This window comes from Mus musculus, chromosome 2, assembly GCF_000001635.26.
Source record: "Mus musculus strain C57BL/6J chromosome 2, GRCm38.p6 C57BL/6J".
Lineage (NCBI taxonomy): Eukaryota > Metazoa > Chordata > Mammalia > Rodentia > Muridae > Mus > Mus musculus.
The window spans coordinates 3,296,543-3,321,122 of NC_000068.7; the positions used below are offsets into that span (position 1 = coordinate 3,296,543).

A 24,580-nucleotide genomic window follows, 5' to 3' on the forward strand; every position below is an offset into this window, starting at 1 on the left:
CACAGAGTTGTACAGCCATCGCCACAGTCCTGTTTTAGAAGTGATTTTTATCCCAGCATGAAACCCACATCCCTAAGCAGTCCACTCCCTAAATGCTCTCTACTAGTCACTCACTTTTTTCTCATGACAGAATACTTAACAGAAGCAATTCAAGACAGAGAGTGTATCTTTTCAAAGTTCGTGGGAATATAGCCTGTTGTAGTGAGGAAGGTGGAGGCTGCGCACACTGCAACCAGTTAGAAGAAATTTGCATGCTGGTGCTCAGTATGCTTTGCCTTCTTAGGCAGTCTAGGACCCCAGGCCAGTCATAGAGCCAAACTTACATAATCCTTCACAGAACGGCTCAGAGGTTTGTCTCTGTGGTTCTAGGCTGTTTCAAGGTAACAATCACAATAAACACCTAGTAATAAGCTCCTAACAACTACAAATCTATCTTGACTTTCTTTGGTCTGGTTGTTTGGATATTTTGTAAAAATTCAGGGGGCTGGAGAGATGGCTCAGCAGTTAAGGTTAAAAATACTGACTGCTCTTCCCAAGGTCCTGAGTTCAATTCCCAGCAACCACATGATGGCTCACAGCCATGAGTAATGAGATCTGATGACCTCTTTTGATGTGTCTGAAGACAGCTACAGTGTACTCATATATAATAAATCTTTCCTTCTTCTTTCTTTTTTTTTTTTTTTATAACTCATCTGTAGACCAGGCTGTCCTGGAACTCAGAAGTCTGCCTGCCTCTACCTCCCAAGTGCTGGGATTAAAAACAAAAAACAAAAAAAACTTAACCATATAATATGTGGGCTTTACAACACCAGCCTCTTACACTGAATTTATCCTGCTTATGTATAAGTGGTACTTTTTAAATTTTTTTTTGAATAGCTATCTTTATATGCATATTCCACATTTTCTGTACCCATCAGTTGATAGGCATTTGGATTATTTCTGTTTGAGAGTTGTTATGAATAAGGTTGCTGTGAATGTTCACATGCTAATTTTTGTATAGATATCTTATTTTTATTTGTTTAGAAACCTGAGAGTATAATTCCTGAATTACATTAGAAATTATTGTTGAAAGTTCTGAGGAGATGCTAAAGAGATGGCTCTGTGGTTAAAAGTGCCTGCTGCTGAGCAGCCATATAAAAATCCGGGTGTACCGTGCACACCTTAACCACAGGTCCCAAGGGAAACAGAAACAGGATGGTTTGAGGCTTTGTTGGCTTATAGCTTCGAGTAGAAAATCTGTGTCCCAGGGACAGGGAGAGACCCTGGCCTGAAAGGAATGGGTAAAGAATGATAAAGAAGGACACCTGACACCCTCTTCTGGTTTGTGCTTGTTTACACAAGAGCACACAGTCATAAACATGGGGGTACGTACTCACACAAACCTGGGTCCTCTATAGGAGCTCTTACATGCTAAGCTATCTTTTAACTTCTATGTATTGTCAGTGCAGTAGTCCTATTTTGAGCAGCAGGTTGGCCTCAAATTCAAATTTTTTCTGCCTTGTTCTCCAGATTGATGGCATTACAGATATGTCATACCATTTCAAGCTCTTCTCTGTATTTTTTTTATTGTGGTTGACCTAGTATTATGAGGATGTGCCAGTAACATCTCTTATTCCCCATCCTAGTGTCTTTAAGGCTTCTGAAATGGAAAAAGTAACTTATACTCATTTAAGGGCTGGGAAGGTTGAAATATTTGTGCAAATTTGGAAGGATAGATAATGCATTTGGTGCCAGTTTTTGTAGTTCCTTGCCAATTTCTGGTTTTCAGATGAGCAAGAAGACAGGAGAGTTTATAAACTAGCCCTAATAAAAGTTGAGAATAGGCCGGGTGTGGTGGCACATGCCTTTAATCCCAGCACTCGGGAGGCAGAGGCAGGCAGATTTCTGAGTTCCAGGACAGCCTGGTCTACAAAGTGAGTTCCAGGACAACCAGGGCTATACAGGGAAACCCTGTCTCAAAAAAACAAAAACAAAAAACAAACAAACAAACAAAAAACACAAGAAGTTGAGAATATATTTTTATTATACATTCTTCATTATACCAAAATTTAAAAGTATAATTTTAAGCTGGGCATGATGGCACATTCCTTTACATCTCAGCACTCAGGATGAGTGTGGTAACCAAGGCAGATGTGTCTTTGTAATTTGAGGCCAGTTTGGTCTACATCATGAGGTTTTGGCCAGCCAGTGCTAAACAATGGAGACCTTGTCTTTTTGAAAAAAAATAATAATTTCAGCAATACAGTATATTAACATAGTAGTAGTAATTAACTCAGAATTTAATTAATAAAAAATTTTATCTTATAGCTGTCCTAGTTTATACTGTAGATGGTATAATGTTATTTAAAGAACTTTGGTGAAATAAACTGGTGCTTTTAATGTCTCTGGATTGTACACTGAAGATAATTTCATGTGGTTTAAGCATGCACGCCAGTCATAGTTGCTCTTCCACTGCCCTGCTGTAAGAAGGTGCTTTAGGGGTCTATTTGAACTGGCTTTCCGGGATGTTTGTGGGGTTTGTTTGGGATTTGGGGGGCGGGGTGATTGGGATTTGTTTGTTTGTTTGAAGTTTCTCTGCACAACCCTGGCTGTCCTAGGACTCACTGTGTAGACCAGGCTGGCCTCAAACTCAGATCCACCTAACTCTGCCTCCCAAGTGCTGGGATGAAGGAAGGACTAGTAGTTTCTAGAAAAGGGTTCTAGCAGAAGAGAGGTGCAACCATTTGACTTCAGCCTCCCTATGGACCCAACACAGTGCTGAACATGGTAGAAGTAAAAGTTTAGAGAACATTTGGATTAGGATTAATAATCTTTACCACCTAGGTAGGAAAAATTGTTATTTTTCAGAGGTGTTTTTCTTTCTAGCAATACATAACTGGAGCTACCTTAATAGCCAGAATAATACAACAGTCACTCATTCAAAAGGTATTTGTTATTACATCTTCTAATGAACGGTGTTAGAAGCCAGGCGTGGTGGCACATGCCTTTAATCCCAGCACTTGGGAGGCAGAGGCAGGTGGATTTCTGAGTTCAAGGAAAGCCTGGTTTACAGAGTGAGTTCCAGGACAGCCAGGGATACACAGAGAAACCCTGTCTCGAAAAACCAAAAAAAAAAAAAAAAAAGAAAGAAAGAAAAGAAAGGTATTCGAGACATTCAGGATGCCAGTATAAACTGATTTCTTGAATCCCCTGCATATACACATGCATCTGCATGAGACTCCACATCAGCATAGCACTGTCACTTCATAAGGTGCCAGCTTGAACACATCTAGGAGGATACACCTAATCAGAATTCCCCAAACAAGGTGCATCACCCATGTTTCTAGCTCCAGTACCTGGCTGTGATAAACTTGTTTCTGCTCAGTTGCCAATCAGATATTTATGGGCACCCTTAGTTGCCAGATGATTTTAAATATAAACATGGTGATTGTACAGTTTGATTCTGCTGATGAAAATAAACTGCTAATTTTGGGGTGGGAATGCATTACTATTTTTAGGCCTCTAGGGTATCACTTGACAAGGTTTTAATGGATCTTCAGCAATAAGCACTGCTTTCTATTTTAGGGTTAGGAACAGGGAAATGTGAGCCTATGTTTTTGTATTTTTTTTGACTTATTGAAGAATGAATTGTCCATTTAAAATGTAATATATATATTTATTTAACACATGAATAACCGATAAAAGAAGGAATCCCTCTATAACCTTGTTGTTGGGCATAAAGATTAAGGCTTTTGTTTTAGGGAGCATGGGGGAATGAATTAGTAATGGACAACCTCATAGTTCTTTTGGTTAAGCCAGTGGAGATGTATATCTCTCCATACTGTACAAAGGCAGAGCTCTTCAGCCTCTTAATTCACCCAGATGTTGGCTCCAGGACACAGGGCTGTTTGGCTTGAAAAGTCAGAACAGACAAAAGAGAGTGTATAGCCGTTAGTAAGGCACAAGCTGGAAGGCCAGCCTGGGATACATAGCAAATTTTAGCTCAGCCCCAGCCTGGATACTGAGATCTTATCTTTGAAACAAAATGAAAGGAAAGAAAACAAAGTAGGAAAGTAAAGTACATTTAAGGCTCTGACCTACTGGTTGAGCCTTTGACTGCTTCATAGATGATTCCTGTATTGGATGTGCTGAAAGGTAGGGGTTGGGACTTGGTTGGAGTTGGTTTTGTGGACTGGGGGTATTCCTGTGGGTAGTATCTTGCCCTAGCCCCTTTCCCATATTCTCCTTTCTGTGTATCCTGGTGGACCATTATAATGTTGTCCAGACGTTTTCATGCTGACCTGTATGGTGCCAAACAGCAGTGAGTTGAACCCTCTGAAACCATAAGCCCAACCAAGTATTTACTCCTTTGTATTGTCCCTTATGTTGTTTTGGTCAACCACAAAAGTAACTATTATAGAGTCACATTTGGAGTCTAACTTTGGGGCTTCCTGAGCTGGATTTATGTGATTCACTTATGTGGCTGGTAATTGATGTTGGAGCTGAGCCAGGAGCTCAGTTTTCAACTCAACCAAGAGTCCACATTGGCCTCACCATTATGGCAGGTTCTTATGTTATAAGAAAAGTAAAGGTGTATGGCCTTTTATAACCTGGAAGTCACATAGTGTCACTTTCACTGTGGACAGAGCGTGTCAGAGAAAGTCAAAGGCCACCTAGATCCAAAGGGAGGGAAAACAGACTCCAGTTGAACATGAAAGATGATGTCAAAGAATTTGTGGGCTTGCTCTAACTGTGCTCACAGTGCAGCAGCATCAGGGACACATGGACATCACTGTGCAGTTGTGGAAGGTGTGAATTAGTGTCTATTAAGGAGAGATGTCAGATTCTTTGTCCCTATGTTACTAGACTTTGGATATGACAGTTTGGTCCCTGACTAACATGTTCTATTATATGAGGGCCTCTTGTGTTTATAATTTTCCCTGCTTAGAGCACTAAACTTTAAACCCATAGCTATGTGCATGCTAGACCAGTACTATACATTGAGATACATTGTGTATTTCTTCTATGGGTTCTCACTGACTTGCCTGTGTTGGCCTTGAACTTGGGCTGTAGCTCAGGCTGGTATCCAACTTGCCATCTTCTTGCCTTATCTCCCTGTATGTATTTTGGAATGTTGAAGGCTCAGTATTTCATAAATGTACATTTGGTCCCAAATGGGTTAGAAAGCAAACATCTCAAAAGCCATAGAAAGGACAGGGTAAAAATGTAGAATATTTGTGTCATTTTGACACAATATGTGAGCAAAATTTAAAAGCAATCCACGGGGGAAAGCATTTATACTTTAGATTACATAATACTTTCTAAAAAGATACCATCAAGTGAAATTTTAAACAAACTGAGTAAAATATGATCTAAACAACTGACAGATGCTAGATGATACAAAGTCTGGCTCTAGGCTCTAGATTAGCTTCTGGAGAGATGGCCCAGTGGATAAAGTGCTTATCATAGAAGTATGAGGATACTCCAGAACCAAAAAAACCAAGCAGATATGGACATCAGCTGTAATTCCAACAGTTTGGAGGCAGACTGGGGGGGATCACCTAAGTAAGCAGACTACCTAGACTAAGTAAAAATGAATGAACGTTAGGTTCAGGGAGAGACCCTGCCTCAGTAAGCCAGGAGGAAAGCAATCAGGGAAGACATCCAATATCAGCTTTGGCCTGACACATGTGCACATGTATACATGCATACACATGTATATACACCATATACATATACTTAAGAGAAATGAGAACGTGTTGAGTATAAATGATAGGTGTTAATACTTTTTCATAAATGATGCCTATAAATTATTTTTAGGAATGGCTAATAGAAAGGGGACATAGAGGAACAGTTGTTGAAACAACATAACCAACAGGAAAAAAATATCTACCCAAGTCTTGATTAAATGTGTAAATGAAGTCTATGGTGAGTTTTCCTCAGCCCCATATATAAGATTATTTCATATAAGAAAAAAAAATGATACACGTACATTACTGCTGACAGTGGAGAATATTTTTCATGCTAGAGAGAATGGAAATCAGTACATTATTTAGAGAAGAGTCCTCATTACTTACCCACACTCGAAGTCTGGTCTTTGACCTAGCATTGCTACCTGTGGACAAACCAGCCTGAAAGTAGGACGATAGATATACTGAAACACTTGTGCACCAACAGCCTTTCTTGTATAGGAGTGTGTCAGCAAACCCTGGCCAGTCTCCATGGTAGATTACCTGCAGCTGGTGAGCAGTGAGGTAGCTTAGAATCCTAGGAAACACTGGAAGTGCAAGGATAGAATAGAGCAGGTTTCACAACTTTGTTTCTGACCGTGTTTTTGTTAGAAAATATTATGAAAATGAAAATATGATTAGAAAGACACTTTTGTAAGCAAATAACCAGAAAAACAGTATCTTAAGGCCGTGAGTATGCATTAATGAGATCTGAGTCTTGGTGGAAGACTACAGTATATATGCTAATTAGATATAAACTAAGAAAGCAAATAAGCGGGGGCAGATTGATTTACAACAGTGGAGCAGAACCATTTGCTTTCATTACTTTCCCTGCATAGGCAAAAAGAAGCTAATTTCTGTGTTAAATTTTAATTTACCTTCTAGGAAAATTATAGTAGAGTAAGCCTCAGTAAGTGAAAATTTTTAATCCTGTGTCTCTCTCTTTTGTATTCTTTTTCTTTTCCAGAATATAGCAGTATAAAGGGTTCCAAACAAAAATGTCTTACCCAATAATGTTTTAATACTTAGGAGTTTTTGTTAAATTTTGCATCTGTGCATGTGTGTATGTGTGTGAGAGCACATACACACATACATTAATGTGCCTGTGAAGGTCAGGACAACTTGAGGGAAATCAGTTCCATTTTCTATCCTATGGGCCCCAGGGTTTGAATTCAGTCTGTCAGGTACCTTTACCTACTAAGACAATAAACCTTGGAGGGTTTTATTGGTTGAGGTAAAAAAATTTTAATCAAAAGAAATTTCCTCCTGTGGAAAATGAGTTTCTTTTGTTTCTATTGCTTCAGGGTAAGTATTTTGATGGACTAGTGACATAAATCACTAGCAAGTAGAGTACTGGTCTAGTATGTGCAAAGCCAAATAAATGAAGATGGATAGTGTCGTACCAAAGAGGTATCTATAACACCTATTTTTAGTGCATATAAGTCTTTTTAAAAATATATTTCACCCATGGAAGGAGTTACAGAGACAAAGTTTGGAGCTGAGACAAAAGGATGGACCATCTAGAGACTGCCATATCCAGGGATCCATCCCATAATCAGCATCCAAACGCTGACACCATTGTATACACTAGCAAGATTTTGCTGAAAGGACCCTGATATAGCTATCTCTTGTGAGACTATGCCGGGGCCTAGCAAACACAGAAGTGGATGCTCACAGTCAGCTATTGGATGGATCACAGGGCCCCCAATGGAGGAGCTAGAGAAAGTATCCAAGGAGCTAAAGAGATCTGCAACCCTGTAGGTGCAACAACATTATGAACTAACCAGTACCCCGTAGCTCTTAACTCTAGCTGCATATGTATCAAAAGATGGCCTAGTCGGCCATCACTGCAAAGAGAGGCCCATTGGACTTGAAAACTTTATATGCCCCAGTACAGGGGAATGCCAGGGCCAAAAAGTGGGAATGGGTGGGTAGGGGAGTGGGGGGGAGGGTATGGGGGACTTTTGGGATAGCATTGTAAATGTAAATGAGGAAAATACCTAATTAAAAAAGAAAGAAAGGAAAGAATATATATTTTTTTTTCAGTGCCTATGAATGGCATGTGTGCATGTATGTATACCACATGCATGCCTGGTACCCTTACTGGCCAGAGAGTTAGATCATTGGATCCTCTGAAACTTGAGTTACAGGCAGTTCTGAGTGCCATGTGGCTTATTGGAACCAAACCCAGTTTTTCTACAGGAGTAGCCAATGTGCTTAACCTCAGGACCATCTCTCTAGCCTTAGGTATATGTCTAGGGGCTACTACTGAGTTGTAGAGAAGGAGTAACTCTGAATGTTCTTTGGCTTCAGTTATGAATGTGGCTTGTATCTAGTTTTTTATGTTTAGAAGATACCTGAGCACCTGCCATGTAACATAGGAAGAAACAGCGTTTGCTCATGTAAAACTCACCCTGACACTGTCATATCCACACATCCTAACGTAGCTGTCCTTCACTGTGCAGATCACGTGTTTTCTAAGTAATGGTGTTTATGCAACTCAGTTTTATATAATGATGGTTTCCCTTTCATTTCTTTTACTTTCCTTGAATTTCCTACAGAAGCCCTGGAGGGGATTTGGGAGCAAAAAAGAAAAAGAAGAAACAAAAGAGAAAAAAGGAGAAGCCAAATTCTGGGGGTACCAAGTCCGACTCTGCATCTGACTCCCAGGAGATTAAGATTCAGCAGTCTTCTAAAGTGAGAGCCTGTTTCCTTGCCACAGCTGTTTCTCCCCAATGAAGAAGAGATGGGGTCTGGGTGGGGTAGATGTGTAGCTAGTGTTTTCTTTGACTGTGTGTTGAATGACAGGACTAACTGGAGGGTGTTTACAGCCTCCCTGAAGTTGTGGCATCCACATAACCAAGAGGTGCATACTCTGTGTGTGTGTGTGTGTGTGTGTGTGTGTGTGTGTGTGTGTGTGTGTGTGTGTAGCATCTCATTTCTCCTTCTCTTTGTAGTAGTATGTAGATCGTAGTCATAAAAGTCTCTGGGAGCCTGGTAGTAGAAAGTTTGTTTTTTTGTTGTTGTTGTTTAGTTTTTGCTTTTGTTTTTGTTGCTTTGAAGTTACACTTAATCTGTGATTACTTTTGGTTCAGAAGATATTCACATTTTAATTTTTCTGGGTGTCTGTCTAATTACCTGCATAGCACAACGCCATCTGGCAGCAGATTTCAGCAGGAGCAGCCATGGGTAAGTCTTCTGTTGACTTTGAATCGGCCTGGTCTGCAGTGGTCATCCATCATGCCATTGCAAGGGTGGGGAACACCTTCTCATGTTCTTCTCCCTTAGGATATACCTATTTTAATCCAAACTAGTTGTCCTTCTGGTCCTATGTTGGCAGATAGCCTGCTGAACAGAAGGCTAGTAGTGCTGTATGTGGGTCTGGTGATGCTGTTGGCAGTCACCCCCATTTGTGGAGATTCCTTCTTCCTACCACACAGGACAACACAGGCTTGGTAGTTCAGGAAACCAGAGCCAAAGGAGCTGAGTTAGAAACATAACAAGAAAGATGGCTTTGATGGTTATAGCTTCAAGAACATCGTTCTGGTCAGGGTAGCCCTGGGACCTGGCACTTGGCCCAGGCTCCATTACTCATCTCCAGACTGCATCTCTTTGAGCTGATCCTTATCCTGGAAAGCCCATTTCCTTCCCCAAGTCTATAAGGCTGTAATGAAGTTAAAATGAGATTGCTCTTATGAAGATTGCTTCGTACAGTGCACTCCACAGAAGGCAGTACCTGCAAATTTTGTGGATTTCAGATTTTTTCATATGAAGTTTTTATTATGTCATATAAGTCAGTCTGTGGGTAGTTTTGTCATTGGTGGTACCTGCTTTATATGAAACAACCAGCGTCTCTGAGAAGGATAATTACTCGCCTCAGTGACTGAGGGAGAGAACAAAGTCGATGGAGCCTTCCTCCCCAGCTTCCCTCTGGGTCTCACGTGATCAGTGTTCCACTAAACATAACTTCCAAGATAAATTGGGAAATCGCCATCAGCTTGCAAATATTTTTCTCATTTCTTGGTGTTGCTTCAGCAGATAAACGCATCACTTACCTGCAGTGTGGGTGGCTCTTTGCTTCTACCATGCCATTGGCTTTACCCATCCCTTTACCCTCAGGGATTCTAAGCACTTCCTTTCCACTCTGGTCACTGAAGAAACTGCAGCCAATTGAGTGGGAGGAACTACTGTTAGCATATATGGTAGAGAGGGAGTTTTCTTTGGTTGGTTTTGTTTTGTTAATTAGAAGCTAGCCAACAGTGTTTTAGTGGGGGCTTTTGTCCATTGTATTTTCTTTTTAAACTGGGGCACCCTCCTCCCATAAATTTATGGCAGTAGTAGTAGATAATGTCATACTATTACAGTGGACTACACTTAGAAAATAATTGGTCTGTAGTCAAAGATTAAAATTAAAATATTTGTCTGGATTCTTAACATTGGTATACGTGGTACTGGGTATTGAACCCAGAGCTTTATGCATGCCAGGCAAGCACTTTACCTGCCTGACCCATACATAGCCCCAACCCTTTCTTACAGACTTTTTAGTAGCAGAAGACTTGGACAAATTTTTCCTAAGGTCTTCAGTTTAGAAAGTAATGGGCACAGGATGTAGTTGGTATTTAGTATTCTTTAGGAAGCAGCTTTACCAAGAAGGAATTCCTGCTGCTTCGGTAAGAACGTAGTAGTGGGCAGTTAACTGGGGGCTAATGCACATTCTCGCCTTTCTCCCCAGGTGGTGATACTATGGAAGGTGAATGGATAGATTTAAGAATGTATCATAAGGTGAGCGTGGTGGCGCCCGCCTATAATCCCAGCACCCAGGAGGCGTAGGCAGGATGATTGTGAGTTCGAGGCCAGCCAGAGCTACATAGGGAGACCTTGTCTCAAAAAAGAAAAATAAAATTAATCCTCTGGCCCAGTGGTTGAGCATAATGTGCAAGGTTTGCATTTAATCTCCAGCACCTCAGAAATAATCAGAGGTTCCAAAAAAAAAAAGAGATGAACTGAATTTCCTTAATTCGACATTATAGGTTTGAAAATTATTCTTATTTGCACCTATTTTTAGAACACATTTAAATAGTGAGCATTAGGATATAAATGTGTCACAGATGGCTGTTACTTGTAGCACAGCCTGGTGATAGGTAACACTATAAACTACTTTAGGGTCTTCCTGGAGCTGGGATATCATTTGCTCCTTCAGGACCAAGATACTGCTTCATGATTACTGCAAAGGAATTTGCTTTTAATGTGTCTTGAAAAATTTCACTCCGCTATCAGAAAAGAAAATTACTGAAACAAACTAGGCTCTATAACCAGGTATATATATATTTTTTTAAGCCTGGATTCTGCTTTGCATTTTCAAGCCAGGTTAAATGTATCTTCAAGCATTGTTATTGAACTGTGTTGTAAAGCTTGGTTTCTGTTGTAGGTCTCATAGTAGACTGTGCTAGAAGTTCAAGAGGCTATTAATTTATCAGTTTAAAGTATTGGAGAGTGAAACAGACCCAAGATTTTAAAAAAAAGTTGTTGTTTTTTTTTAAATTAAAGCTAAACACTTCACATGAAGTTATGGATATGAAATCAGCAGGCCAAAAGAACAACTGGAATTAAAACAATTTACATATATGAGCTAAAATTTCCGAGATACAAACTGTTGTATTCAGTGAAATGAACAATGTGGCTGAAAAAACTGCAGAGCCAAGTGCTGTGGTTCATGCCTGTAACAGTTCCTATGGGAGAGGCCAATCTAAGAGGATCTCAAAGTCAGGGTCAGCCTGGGCAGTGAGTGAAACCCTGTCTCAGCTTCTTAAAAAGCTGAGACTATAGCTCAGTGGTAGAGCATTGCCTTTCTAGCATGTATGCGGCTCTAGGTCTAATTCCTAGTACCACTCCCAAAAGTGAGAGGAGAGAAGAGAGAGAAAGAAGTGCAGTGTTTAGAACAGGAGCATTTTATCTTTAACTTGTATATGTCATTAAGGTATGGCTTCATGGGTTTCGTCCTGATTAGTGTAAGATTGCTGAGTGGAGGCTGTGTGCCATTGGCCTGCTGCAGCGTAGTAAACAGGGAGAGCCCAGGAGAGCCAGCCCATGCTTTGCACTTCACATGGAGACATTTCCCAGGTTATAATAGACTTATCTAGAACACAGATTTCAAACTCAGAATTGAGCAGAAAGCCAAAGTTGCTGCTTTACCATGGAGGGTTCATGGTCCCTTTGCTACATACTCAGAGTGCTGATAACACAGCAAAACATAAGGGCTCTGAGATGTCTTCTAACCACTTCTAAATCACAATGGGAAGGGATTATTTGAGCAGTATCAAAATCCTTAAACTCACTTATTTTGTTGGAAAAAAAAAGCCACTGATTTCTGTATCCAGTCCCATGTGCAGTGTCTTATTTCGAATGTAGTCTCAGTTTCTGTGTATTATTTATTACACTTGCAGAATTCAATACCTGGGAAATCTGCAAGGGAAAAAGCAAATACTAGCCTTCTTACAATTTAAAACTATCGCCCACTTTATCGATAAGAATCTGTTTTCCCTAAAAATGAGGCTAGATTTGCACACTTGTGTTGGGAGAACAAGCCGTGGGTGCCGAGGATCAGGATTTGCAGGAGGCTTCTTATCTGCCTTCTGTCTCAGGGTTCCTCCAGTGAGAGAAAGGCTGGTGTGGTCCAGGAGGGAGCAGCAGAAGGGTTCAGTGGGTTCTTCTTAACCATTTCCTTCCCAGCATAGCCCTAAGGTTCTCTTTCTTTCTCTTCCCTTCCTTCCCTTCTAATCATCTCTTGTCTGTCTAGTTTCTGTTCTAGAACTTGTTTCCTCTGCCCTTCCATTGCTGCCGCAGAGCATTAACGCTAACAGCACAACCGAGGCTCCTGGCTGCCTGGCTGCTGTGTGACAGTAATGCATGCCTGCATGTCACCCTTTGCCTTCTTTTCCCAAAGGAACAGTGGGAGCAGCACAGATGGGCGGGATCCTGAAGCAGAGGGTGCTTCTGTGTACTTAGCATTCCCAAACTGGCAGAGCCCCCGTTGAAACGGCAGCCCACTGGTAACCTGCAACAGTACCGCTGTTTCATCTCAGTATACCCACAGCTAGCCTTTAGCAGGCTTCCAGGAGGTGGGGCAGTGTTGGAGGCCAATACACACAGTTGCCCTGTGTTCAAAGGCAGTGGAAGCTTCCTTATGTCGTGTGTCTCTTTATGTCTGCCCTTCTAGAATCCCACCATCCCTATTCAGAAGCTACAAGACATCCAGAGAGCAATGGAGCTGCTGTCTGCATGCCAAGGCCCAGCCAGGAACATTGATGAGGCCACAAAACGCAGATACCAGTTTTGGGACACACAGCCAGTGCCCAAATTGAGTAAGCTCATATGTGTGTTTCCACAAGTCAGAGTTAAGAGACTTCAGTCTTGTGTCACTCAAAATTAACACAAAAGCTAGTATATGTCTTCTTAAAGTATATATATACTAGGTAGGGATATTGGTTTTCAGTATCGTTGATTGTAGCCTAATTGCTCTTCCTGTTACATTATCCAATTTTTCCATATTTGAAATGTATATTGTATATATTATAATTTCCTATTAAACATTCCTATGTGTATGCATATAATATGCTATATAATACATTGTATAGTAAAAAATATGCTATACATGATGTATAATATATAGCATATATATACTGCACAGAAGCAAAGTGTTTTTTCTCTTCATTCTTATTCTTCTCTTCTGAGCTTCATGAAGTTGATTTTTTTTTTCCTATATGTTATATTTTTAAGATTTTTGTATTTCCATTGGAATAAAATGACCATTTTGCTTGTTCACACCATATGTATGCTTGGTGTCCATAGAGGCCAGAAGAAGTCTGGATTCCCTGAAATTGTTAAAAATAATTTTGAGGGGGCTGGAGCGATGGCTCAAGCTCTTAAGAGCACTGACTGCTCTTCCAGAAATCCTGAGTTCAGTTCCCAGCAACCACATGGTGACTCACAACCATCCTTTTAGGTGATCTGATGCCCTCTTATGGCATGCAGGTATATATGCAGATACTTTTTTTTTTAAAGTTTTGAAGTACCATGTGGATGCTAAGAACCAAACTTGGGTCCTCTGCTAGAGCAGTGAGTGTTCTTAATCACTGAGCCATTGCTCTAGCAACCCTCTCCTCACTACATTAGTTTTTAGGTTTTTCCATGCCTCAGGTATTCTAAAGGATTCAGAAAAGAACTTTCCTATAATAGCTTACTAACTGGATAATTGCATACTTCTAACCAGGATTCTGAACACACTGTAGTGACATATCAATCACATATCATAGGGAAGTTAGGGTCCTCTTTGAAAGTAAAGACTCTTGTTGGCTCTGCTCATGTAAAGAATTATAACTGGGTCTTGTTCCTGGAATCAGGCCTGCTCTATCAAATACCATTTAAGACTTCTCCCAATTAACTTGCTATAGACATAATTTCTCTCTCATTCTGCATAGGTCATACAGTTGTCATGAAAGTGTTCAAATTACATGGCAGTATGAATGTCCTACTTTGACTTAGAACTGTGCGTACTTAGGTTTTGGTTATTTAGGTTCCAAATAGCATAGGAAGGGTCATTTGTCACCCAAAACTCTGAAGCAGCCCAATAATATACAGATAATCCATTTTGTCGTTATAACTCAAAGAGTAACATTTTTCTGAGCATTGAAGTATCAGTTTTATGCTTCCCAATCCTTTCCTATACATAACTACCCCAACAGCTTAAAAAGAGTAAGAGTCTAAGTAGGGGAGGAAGGAAGAAGAAGGGAGCGTTAGAAGCATACCTCAGTGGAAAGCACTGGCTTAGAGCGTGGGAAGCCCTGGAGGAGTCATCCCTTGCTCTAGAGGGGAAAGTATGCTTTTTATCTTTCAACTTCTAGAAATGTGTCTGCTAATGAAAGAATATTCTTTAGAATACGTTTACAAAGTCTTTAATGACACTGAATTAAATGAGTATTAAGTGAAGCATCTAGGTTTAGTGATCTGATGAACGAGGTGTAGCTGAGTGGTTCACCAGATACTTTCTGCCCTCCAGAGAAGAAAACAGCTAACCTCAGGCTTCCTTTTGGGAAGGATTGCTTGGTGCTCATCCTGCTTTTCTCCTTGCCCTAATTCTTTGCAAGGCTCTTGGAATGCTGGAGCTCTTGGTGCACCTTGGTTGAGTCAGAGGCCATATCTGGTTGTAAAACCTTATTGTTAGGGAAAGGAAGGACTGACTGAGATGCACATGTAATAGAGGTGTCTCTAGTCCCATCTGTCTGAGGATTGCACAAACACACAGCTGTTCTGAACTGCCTGCATGGGTTCATCTTGTAAGCCAAGCCTTAAACAGTCTTCATGGGAACACTGTCAGGGAATGGCCAGGAGTTGGGCCATGTGGACTTCCCTGAGGCTATCTGAGGAGCTGATATAGGTTATACACATCTCATAGAAGGATTCTGTAACAGATGGACTAGACCCTGAGGGTCCTTACTCAGCAGATAGAAAATGCCAGACACAGCATGGGTGCAGGTCAAGAAATGCTGATGGGAAGTGGACCGAAGTAGAAGAGACATATTAGGTGGCCACGCAGAGCAGGTTTAGATATCTTTCATAGGAAAAAGCTTTAGTTGTTGAAAGATGCTGGGAGAAAATGACTTGTGAGCTTCTGAGAAAATCCCAGGGACTGATATCTTGATGACCAGAGGACAAGGTTCAGGAAAAAAAGGAATACCCTGAGCCACGGCAAGCTCTTAAGGTCAAATGCTACCAAACTGGCAAAGGAACGTAGAGGATATGAGAGGCCATTTCTAAGGCTGTTTTATCAAGCCTGTATCACTTACAGTGTGACAGTATACTGTAACCTAGGACTGAGGCTGAGAAATTATTACCATTTTTATAATGTCATCAGGTGACGTGACATACAGTTCCCCCTTGATTTAACTGATAAAATAACATTCCAAAGGAATCCACAAGGATTGTTAATTATTACTATATAGGATTATTAATAATATTATTTAATACCATTGTTATATAATAAAGCATGTACTAATACAGCTGCTATTAAGATTACTATTATTAATTGGATTATTCTGAGCCCAAGAATCCTAAATCTGAAAGTATTCTTTCACTTCTATTGCTAACTATTTGGGATTAACAGACTTCTGTGAAATGTAATATCCTCTTTTTTTTCTCTATTTCTCCAGATGAAGTCATAACATCTCATGGTGCAATTGAACCAGACAAAGACAATATCCGCCAGGAACCATATTCTTTGCCGCAAGGTTTTATGTGGGACACTTTAGACTTGAGTAATGCCGAAGTGGTAAGACTTTAACTCAACACCTGCATTCAAACACATTGTGTCTAAGGTGCAGAGCGCCTTAAATAGGACATTTGCTTTGTCTTGTAGCTGAAGGAGCTGTATACGTTGCTGAATGAGAATTATGTGGAAGACGATGACAATATGTTCCGCTTTGACTATTCACCTGAGTTTCTGCTGTGGTATGCCTGGCTGGTCATGGGCCATTGGTGGATTGCTGAATCAGGAGGTCTCCTTTTGTTCCTATGGTCTTAGATATTAACTAGTGTGTTTCTCTTCTCTACTTCAGGGCTCTGCGCCCCCCAGGATGGCTTCTGCAGTGGCACTGTGGAGTCCGAGTGTCTTCAAATAAAAAGTTAGTAGGTTTCATAAGTGCCATTCCAGCAAACATCCGAATTTATGATAGGTATGTGTTAAAGCTTGTGCATGTTTGTGTGTCCTCCAAATTATAATTAAACCAGGTTTTTAAAAATTACAGTCCAGAGCTAGGTGACAGCTTAGCAAAAAGTACACACTGTGCAAGCATGAAGACCTGAATTTGTATCCCTAGCACTCACTCCTATCCAACGCCAGGGGCTGGGATGCACGCCTGTAATCCTGGAGTTAGTGGGGCACAGACAGGAGGGTATGGGGGGTCCAAACTACCCAAATCAGCAAGCTCCAGGTTCAGTGTTCCATCCTGTCTCAAAGAAAAAATTATGGTGAGCTGTTGAGGAGATACTAGATAATGACCTTTGGTGTTGTCGGCTTGTGTTATGTAGTACAATTCTGACTCAGGAAACCAAAGGACAGGAAATATAATTTATTGTAGAGTGGCTGCCTAGTGTGTTTGAGGCTTTGGGTTTCTAGTGCCAAACTAAGTCAATGAATGGTAGATAGCTCAGTAGGACTACTGGGAGTAAGGTTGCTCAGAAGAGCTGTTTAGGAGTGCGTTGTACTTAACAGTTGGAGAAGAGATGAGAGAGCAGTGCAGTCTGTCTGTCCTTCTATTATCCTCCACTTTCCTACCCATCATCCTTTCCTGTCTTTTTTTTTTCTTATTTTTCTTCCACTTTCTGCCTCTCAGTCTCCTACATGTACACACATGTATATATGTCTGTATGTATGCATGCATGTATGTATGTACTATGTATAGAATAAAGCCATCAATAAGTACTTCTTTAAAAATTAGCAATTTTAGAGGGAATTATAAACTCTCTGCATGATGACTGTGTTACATTTTAGCTTTGGATTGCCAACCCTGATAGTCAGATACTCATTTGTGAAGAGGTCTAATAGTGAATGTCTATTTATCATAGTGAACTGCCTAGCTGACTGATATGAACATGTGCTTTTAGAATCTTACTCCCAGTAGTTTGGATCTGTTCTTTGGTTTCCTGAGTCAGAACTGTACTACATAACACAAGCCGACAACACCAAAGGTCATTATCTAGTATCTCCTCAACAGCTCGCCATAATTTTTTCTTTGAGACAGGATGGAACACTGAACCTGGAGCTTGCTGATTTGGGTAGTTTGGACACCCCCATACCCTCCTGTCTGTGCCCCACTAACTCCAGGATTACAGGCGTGATTTAAATAAAATACATGCATACCCGAAGTCAGGACTGAGCTTTGAAGCTCTGGGAGGCTTATAGTAGCTTGGAAAAGTGTCAGCTCTATCTAATCATGGCCCTTCTTGGGTCTTGGGAAATCTGTGTTATGTTCTGGCACATTACCTTGCCATTTCTACACTGGGCAGGCCCGGAGTGCTGGGTGGGGTGGGAGTTTGTGTTTAGTTGTGGATTTTTCACCCCCTGCATTTATGTATGTTGCAGGAAAAATAAAGGAACCTTCTGAGGCATATCTGATCCAACATCCAATTTAGACCATCTAAAATTGACCAAAGTTTTAAATTCTGATTAAGATCTTGGAGGCCAAGTCTCCCTGGCCTAGAGTTGATCATTTTGGCAATGGATATGGAAAATGGTATCCGGTCTGAGCTTGCAAAGTGCCTACACAATGTGGTTTTTTTCTTGAATGTTATGTTACAGGATGTCTTTCATGGTCTTATTCTTTGGAACTTTATGAGAGTGTTGCCTTGCTTTTTTTAAGTGTGAGCTGATTGTCCCATCTGTTTGTCAGTGTGAAGAGGATGGTAGAAATCAACTTTCTTTGTGTCCATAAGAAACTGAGATCAAAACGGGTAGCCCCAGTGTTGATTCGAGAAATAACCAGAAGAGTGAACCTGGAAGGCATCTTTCAGGCTGTGTATACTGCGGGAGTAGTTCTTCCTAAGCCTGTGGCCACTTGCAGGTAATAGCATCACGTAGACATCAGTTGCGGGGGGGTGGGAGGGGTGGGATGGGGTGGGATGGGGTGTTGCTTACTACCATCTTGCTAGATACATTGCTCTCCTGATACAATCCACAGGAATTTGGGCTTGCTGGGGATAGTAGTTTGCTGGTAACTGAGGAGACAAAACTAGAACCATTGAGCTTAATATTCAGTGTATCATATTTTAAAAGTAAACTTTACCCAATAATGCTGCGTAAATTTGTCTCCATTTCTACTTCACTGAACGATGAGACCATCTGTGCATGAGAAATCTATGCATTGCAGTCTTAGAATATGTCTAGCTGTTTTCTGTCAGCATCTAAACTCAGTTTTCTGCTGCTCTGCGGTTGGTCTGAACTGTTGTGAGAACCTTACAATATCATATCAGTTCAGATCTGCAGATGGGCCTGTTGGCTAAGAAAGAAGGTTTGTGCTGTTTTATAAGACTTTTTAACTAGCCAGGCTCTCAGAGTTACTGGAGTACTCTGAGAGCCTCCAGTTAGACTGTTCTTTGACTAACCTGCTTTTAAGACATCAAAAATTATCTCCTTCCACAGTATCTCTTGATTCAAGTAGGACTAACCTTGGAATCAATATAGTACAAAACTATAAAATTGCTATAACTTACTAAATTATTACATTTGTAAATAGAAAAATGGGCATCACATGTTTATTTTAGTACAAATAATATATATCAAAACTAGAGTCAGCCAGGCGAGGTGGCGCATGCCTTTAGTCCCAGCACTCGGGAGGCAGAGGCAGGCAGATTTCTGAGTTCTAGGCCAGCCTGGTCTACAGAGTGAGTTCTAGGACAGCCAGGACTACACAGAGAATCCCTGTCTCGAAAAACCAAAAAAACAAAAACAAAAACAAAACTAAAGTCACATAAATTTAAGGACTTCTTCAGAATTATTTTCTTCAGTGAGTACCCTATAACATACTATTTTATTTTGCAGGAATATTTTCATGATCTTAAACTTACTGATTCACTTCACATAAAATCATGAGGCTCATTAAGAATTTGCATATCTCTTTTATTAAGTAAAATGCAAAATATTAAAAATGCAGTATTCTTCTTTAGGGAAAGAGATGAAAGGCCAAGATTCCAAAGGAGCATAACTCGCAATGCAAATCAATTTTATGAGTCAGTTTTGTTTTGCTTTTTAATCTTCAAGCCCATCACTGTGCTGGGTACAGTATTAGTAGATGCTTCTGAAACAGCTAAGACAAAGTGGAACCTTGGTTGTCTTCCAGGTATTGGCACCGATCCCTAAACCCCAGGAAACTGGTGGAAGTGAAATTTTCTCACCTGAGTAGAAACATGACCTTACAGAGAACGATGAAGCTTTACAGACTTCCAGATGTAAGTAAGGGGCATGTGCGACTTTCTGAGTTGGCAACCACCGAAACTGTTGATGCAGAAGAGCAGTACTGGCCTCAGACCGAAGCTGTGCTTGTGGGAAAGGAGGCTGCTGCAACAGGAATGAACGCTGTGGGGCTCGATCAAGCTAGGAAAAGGGGGATTTCAGTCTTTTAAGTTCATGGGTTCAGAGTTGTATGAGATTAACTGCAAGTCAAGGGAGTTTTGCATTTTGGGGTAATTTTTCATTTGGGGGTATTGCTTCTTAAGTAATGAAGAAGAAAAATCCAAGCCGCCCCTGACATCTTACCACCATAGAACTCAGGGTTTGGATTTAAAGAAGAAGGTAAGGAGGTGGAAATAATGTTATATTCAGTTGTCACCTTAAAAGTTTAACTCCTGTATTGCTCATAGTGACTTAGAACTGACTGTGTAGCCTAGACTGGCCTCAAAAGCTCAAAATATACATGCCTTCGTGTCCCAGAGGGTGTGATTATAGGCCTATGCACCAGTCTTGGAGGTTGTCTTGTGGTTTTTTTGTTTGTTTGTATGATGTATGTAGTGTATGTTCATGTTAATATGTGTATGGGTGCCCACGAGGTAAATCTGCATGTGAAGTCAGTGACATGTCAGCATCTTTCTCTGTCACTTTCCATTTTACTGATTGAGTCGGGGTCTTTCTCGCTGAACTGGGATTCAGTTAGCCTAGCTAGCAAGCTTACCCTAGGGTTCCTATCTCTGCCTTCTGAAAGCTGGGATTACAGTTAGGCCACCAGACCCATGTGCGTGCTGGAAGTTAAAACTCGGAGTTCTCAGGTTTGTGCAGCCAGTGCTATATCCACTAAGTCACTACCCTTCCCCTTCATCTTTGTAAACTACTATGTTCACAATGGAAAGGACTGTCTTAGTTTTAAATTTTTAAACTTTAAAGTATAGTTAAACAATGTATTGTGTGTCTCTTGGTGATTTTCACAACTGAGCAGCTTCAAACAGTATGTTTAGGCCAGTCATATTAGCACATTCCTGTGATCCTAGCACTTATAAGACTGAAATAGAATAGAGAGTTCAGGGCCAGTCTGCGCTACATGACTCAGCAGTTAATAGCACTGGTCCCCACATGGTAGCTCATACCATCTGTAATTACAGTCCCAGGGAACTTGACACCCTTTTCTGGCCTCTGAACTATATACATGGAGTGCATGAATGTACATGCAGATTTGTTGATTCCAACAGCTTCTTTCTCCTGGACTGGTTCCACTCTCTGTTAGCAGCTTTCCTCAGCAGGTATGCCATGGCTAATATCTTGGGGTCTCCAAGGCAACTTCAGTGTTAAAACTTCTTGTTCCAATGTCTACAATCCACACATGACTTTCTGGGCTCCTCTAAAGGGCTTGTGTCACGTCTCCAGCTCTGCCCTCTGTAGCACTCTAAGATCAGGTTGACTCTACTTCACTGCTCCTACTGTTCTTGGTAGTCATTCTATGGTACTGGCATCTCCAACACACTAGGGTCTTCTGCTGTAACTAGGCTTCATCAATAGCCTCTCATAGATAGACTCCCTTCATGGTGCCAAGCCTAAACTTCTTTGCATGACCCCTTCAGTCCTGGGCCATCAACTCAAAAGCATTTCCCAGATTTCACCTCAGTGATGCTGGTCTCTTAATTACTGCTAATTTTTTAGCTCAGGCTAATCAGCATTAATTGTCCCAGTAGTCTCTTTCTACTCTATAGCCAGCTTTCTGTTTTCCAACTCCTTCACTGCCTAAGCTTGGCTGTCCTGGAACTTGCTCTGTAGATTGACCTTGAACTTGGAGATTTTCATGGCTCTGTCACCTGAATGCTGGGATTAAAGGCGTGTACAACCATGCCTGGATCTAAGCTTTCTCTACTTGGAACTTGATTTGTACCAGGCTGGTCTTGAACTCAGAGATCTGCATATCTCTGTCTCCTTCATGGCCACTATTCTTCAAGATCCAGATCAAAAGCCTGTGTCCTCCATTTCTGGATTGTATTTATTCCAGACTAAATATCCAAATGAAAGCAATAGCCAGGTAATAATAACACCTAGATAAAACAATTACTTGTTCAATGACAAATACATAAGTAATAAGTTTAAGTGGGTGGGATCTTGTCACTACTCCCTCAATGTGTTTATCTCCTCAAACACAGGATTTAGCTCCATTGCACTTCCTGTTGCCCTTTTATTACTAGAACCACACATTTTGTATTTGTTTTTTCTTTCTAAGCTTGCTATGGCTCATCAACATGTTCTTGAGACTAAACCACAGCACAGAGTCTAAACTGGATTTTTTTTGAGACCTCCTTTGCCAATGGAATTAATTTGACTCTCTCTACTTAAACCTCAGGCAGTCTTTGAACAAGGGCAAAAAATAGCCACATTCCTCACCAAAATATAACAGTTTCTCTTGGACACATATTAAAATTCTTCTCCTCTGAAACCTCTAGAGCCAGGCTTCCATAGTTAAAATCACTCTCAGCAACAAAGTCTTCCACATTCCTACTAGGATAGCCCATTAAGCCCCACTTTAAGCATTCCACTGCTTTCTAAATCCAGAGTCCCGAAATCCACATTCTTCCAAACAAAAGCATGGTCAGGCCTATCACAGCAATACCCCAGTCTCTGGTACCAACTTCTGTCTTAGTTAGGGTTTCCATCTCTGAAGAGATGCCACGACCAAGACAACTCTTAAAAAGGAAAACATTTAATTGAGGCTGGCTTACAGGTTCTGAAGTTAAGTCCATTATTGTCATGGTGGGAAAGATGGCAGCTTCCAGGCAAGCATGGCACTTTAGGAGCTGAGCGTTCTGCATCTTGTCCTGAAGGCAGACAGAACAAGACTCTAGACAAGCAGCTAGGAGGAGGATCTCAAAGCCCACCCCCACAGTGACGCACTTTCTCCAACAAGGCCACGCCTCCTAATAATGCCACTCCCTGGACCAAGGACATTCAAACAGCCAAGGTGTTCTACTGTGCAGTCATTACTATACAATTAGGAATAGAAAACAGTTATCAAGGTCCAGGCAGATCTCTTTGGCATGTTCTAGGTGTCTTCCTTCTTTTTCAGGTATAAGAAAGGGATGTGAAGAGTAGCCTAGTTAAATTCTGTTGCTGGGGGCCGGGGGGTGAGGGGGTACACTCTGAACAACCAGCTTTGGAAGGAAAGGTCTTAATTCACTCCAACTTTGGAGTCACAGTCCATCACAGTCCATCCTTGGGAAAGTCAGGCCTAGAACTTGAAGCAGGAATTGCTGAAGCAAGAATCCTAGAGGAACTCTGCTTACTGGCTCACTTTCTGTCTCATGCTCAGCGTTCTTACACAGCCCAGGCCAGCCTACCTAGGGATGGTGCTGCCCATAGTGGGCTGGTCCTTCTCACATCAGTCATTAATCAAGATAATACTCACAGTGATAGGTAAAAGCCAATGTGATCTAGGCAATCCCTTGGTTGAGGTTTCCTCTTCGAGGTCACTCTGGGTTGTCATGCTGACCATATAAATTAATTAGCATAATAGCTGGTTAGAAAAAGAGACAAGAGAGCAAAAGAAATAAAAGTGCAGATAATAGAAAATTGAGGGCTGGTGAGATGGCTCAGTGGGCAAGAGCACCCGACTGCTCTTCCAAAGGTCAGGTGTTCAAATCCCAGCAACCACATGGTGGCTCATAACCATCCGTAATGAGATCTGACTCTCTCTTCTGGAGTGTCTAAGGACAGCTACAGTGTACTTACATATAATAAATAAATAAATCTTTAAAAAAAAAAAAAAAGAAAAGAAAATTGAAAGACGCCAACAGTAGTTACCCTGGCACCTCTTGATGAAAGGTAGATGGTACAGCTGCTAACAGTCATGATACTTAATATTTTTGTACCACTCAGCATAAAAGGAGCCTTCTAGGATAAAACATTTGTTCCAGGGCTCTGTCTCATTTTTTTTCTGGGTCAACATTAGCATTTTATTTAGTTATTTAGTTATTTATTTTTTTTTACAGCTCTTGTTCTTGTGTCTTAGGCACGGACTCCTGAATTTGGGTGCTAGCATTTATTAGGCTAACATTGTGCCATAGAGTAAACATTTATAATCTCATGCACTAGATTGAGCAGTCAGAGGATATACTCACCCTATCACAGAGTTGACATGGAAACACAAGCTTGGCATATGGAGCCGAGCTGGCCTGACACTCACCATGGGTCCCAAGACTAGGCTTCCACAAGAAATACATCTTCCTATGTCTCCCTACCCTTCAGTATGCTTGTGTATTCCATGTTGAATGTTTCCAAGCAAAACTGAAAGGAGGGGGCTTAAAAGTAAAGGAATTTGAGTTAGATTAAAAAGCAGGATTAGTTAAGCAGCGTGCCTGAGCCTTGTGCTGTTAAAAGGGATACGCTGGCTAGGGCATGAGAAAGTATGTGGCATAGTCTGTTTAATAACACTTGATGAGTTTAGTGTTTAGGAACCCCCTTCTAAGTCATGTAAGTAACATAACTAGTGCTCCCAGCTCTGCTCTGGAATGCCTGTGCTCTCAGTTAGCTTATGCTGTGTAGCTTGACAGATAATACTTGCTTTTCAGTGGAGTTCTTAAGTTTAACTTAAACATTTACACAAACTTCAGATTACATGGGCTGAGATTTCTCGTTGAGGCTGGGTAAGTATCTTGTATCAGAAGCAGAATTTACTTAGAAAATGTCACATGCTCCCATTAACTAGGAAAGTTTCTTTGCTTCATGTCGAACCCCCAGAAAACATGACTATTTTATTCAGTTCTGCAAAAGCATCCTATTTTCAGCTATAAAGCTTCATAGCTGTAAATAATCTTGTCTTTTGTGCCACTGTTGTTGAAGTGTTCTACACTGAGCTACA

General features: G+C 40.9%; 1 protein-coding gene across 4 annotated transcripts in view; it reads left to right on the forward strand.

The window, feature by feature from the left end:
• Nmt2 (N-myristoyltransferase 2) overlaps nt 1-24,580 on the forward strand; it is a 44,666-nt gene that overhangs the window by 12,331 nt on the left and 7,755 nt on the right. Inside the window, exons 2-10 of one of the 4 annotated variants that reach the window (NM_008708.2) lie at nt 8,270-8,405; nt 8,855-8,897; nt 10,441-10,490; nt 12,925-13,069; nt 15,914-16,032; nt 16,120-16,211; nt 16,319-16,435; nt 18,152-18,322; nt 19,598-19,706. In NM_008708.2, coding sequence (NP_032734.1) covers nt 8,270-8,405; nt 8,855-8,897; nt 10,441-10,490; nt 12,925-13,069; nt 15,914-16,032; nt 16,120-16,211; nt 16,319-16,435; nt 18,152-18,322; nt 19,598-19,706 — 982 coding nt within the window. The remainder of the gene's footprint in view (nt 1-8,269; nt 8,406-8,854; nt 8,898-10,440; nt 10,491-12,924; nt 13,070-15,913; nt 16,033-16,119; nt 16,212-16,318; nt 16,436-18,151; nt 18,323-19,597; nt 19,707-24,580) is intronic. The other 3 variants (NM_001290368.1, NM_001290369.1, NM_001290370.1) reach the window with 3 other exon arrangements.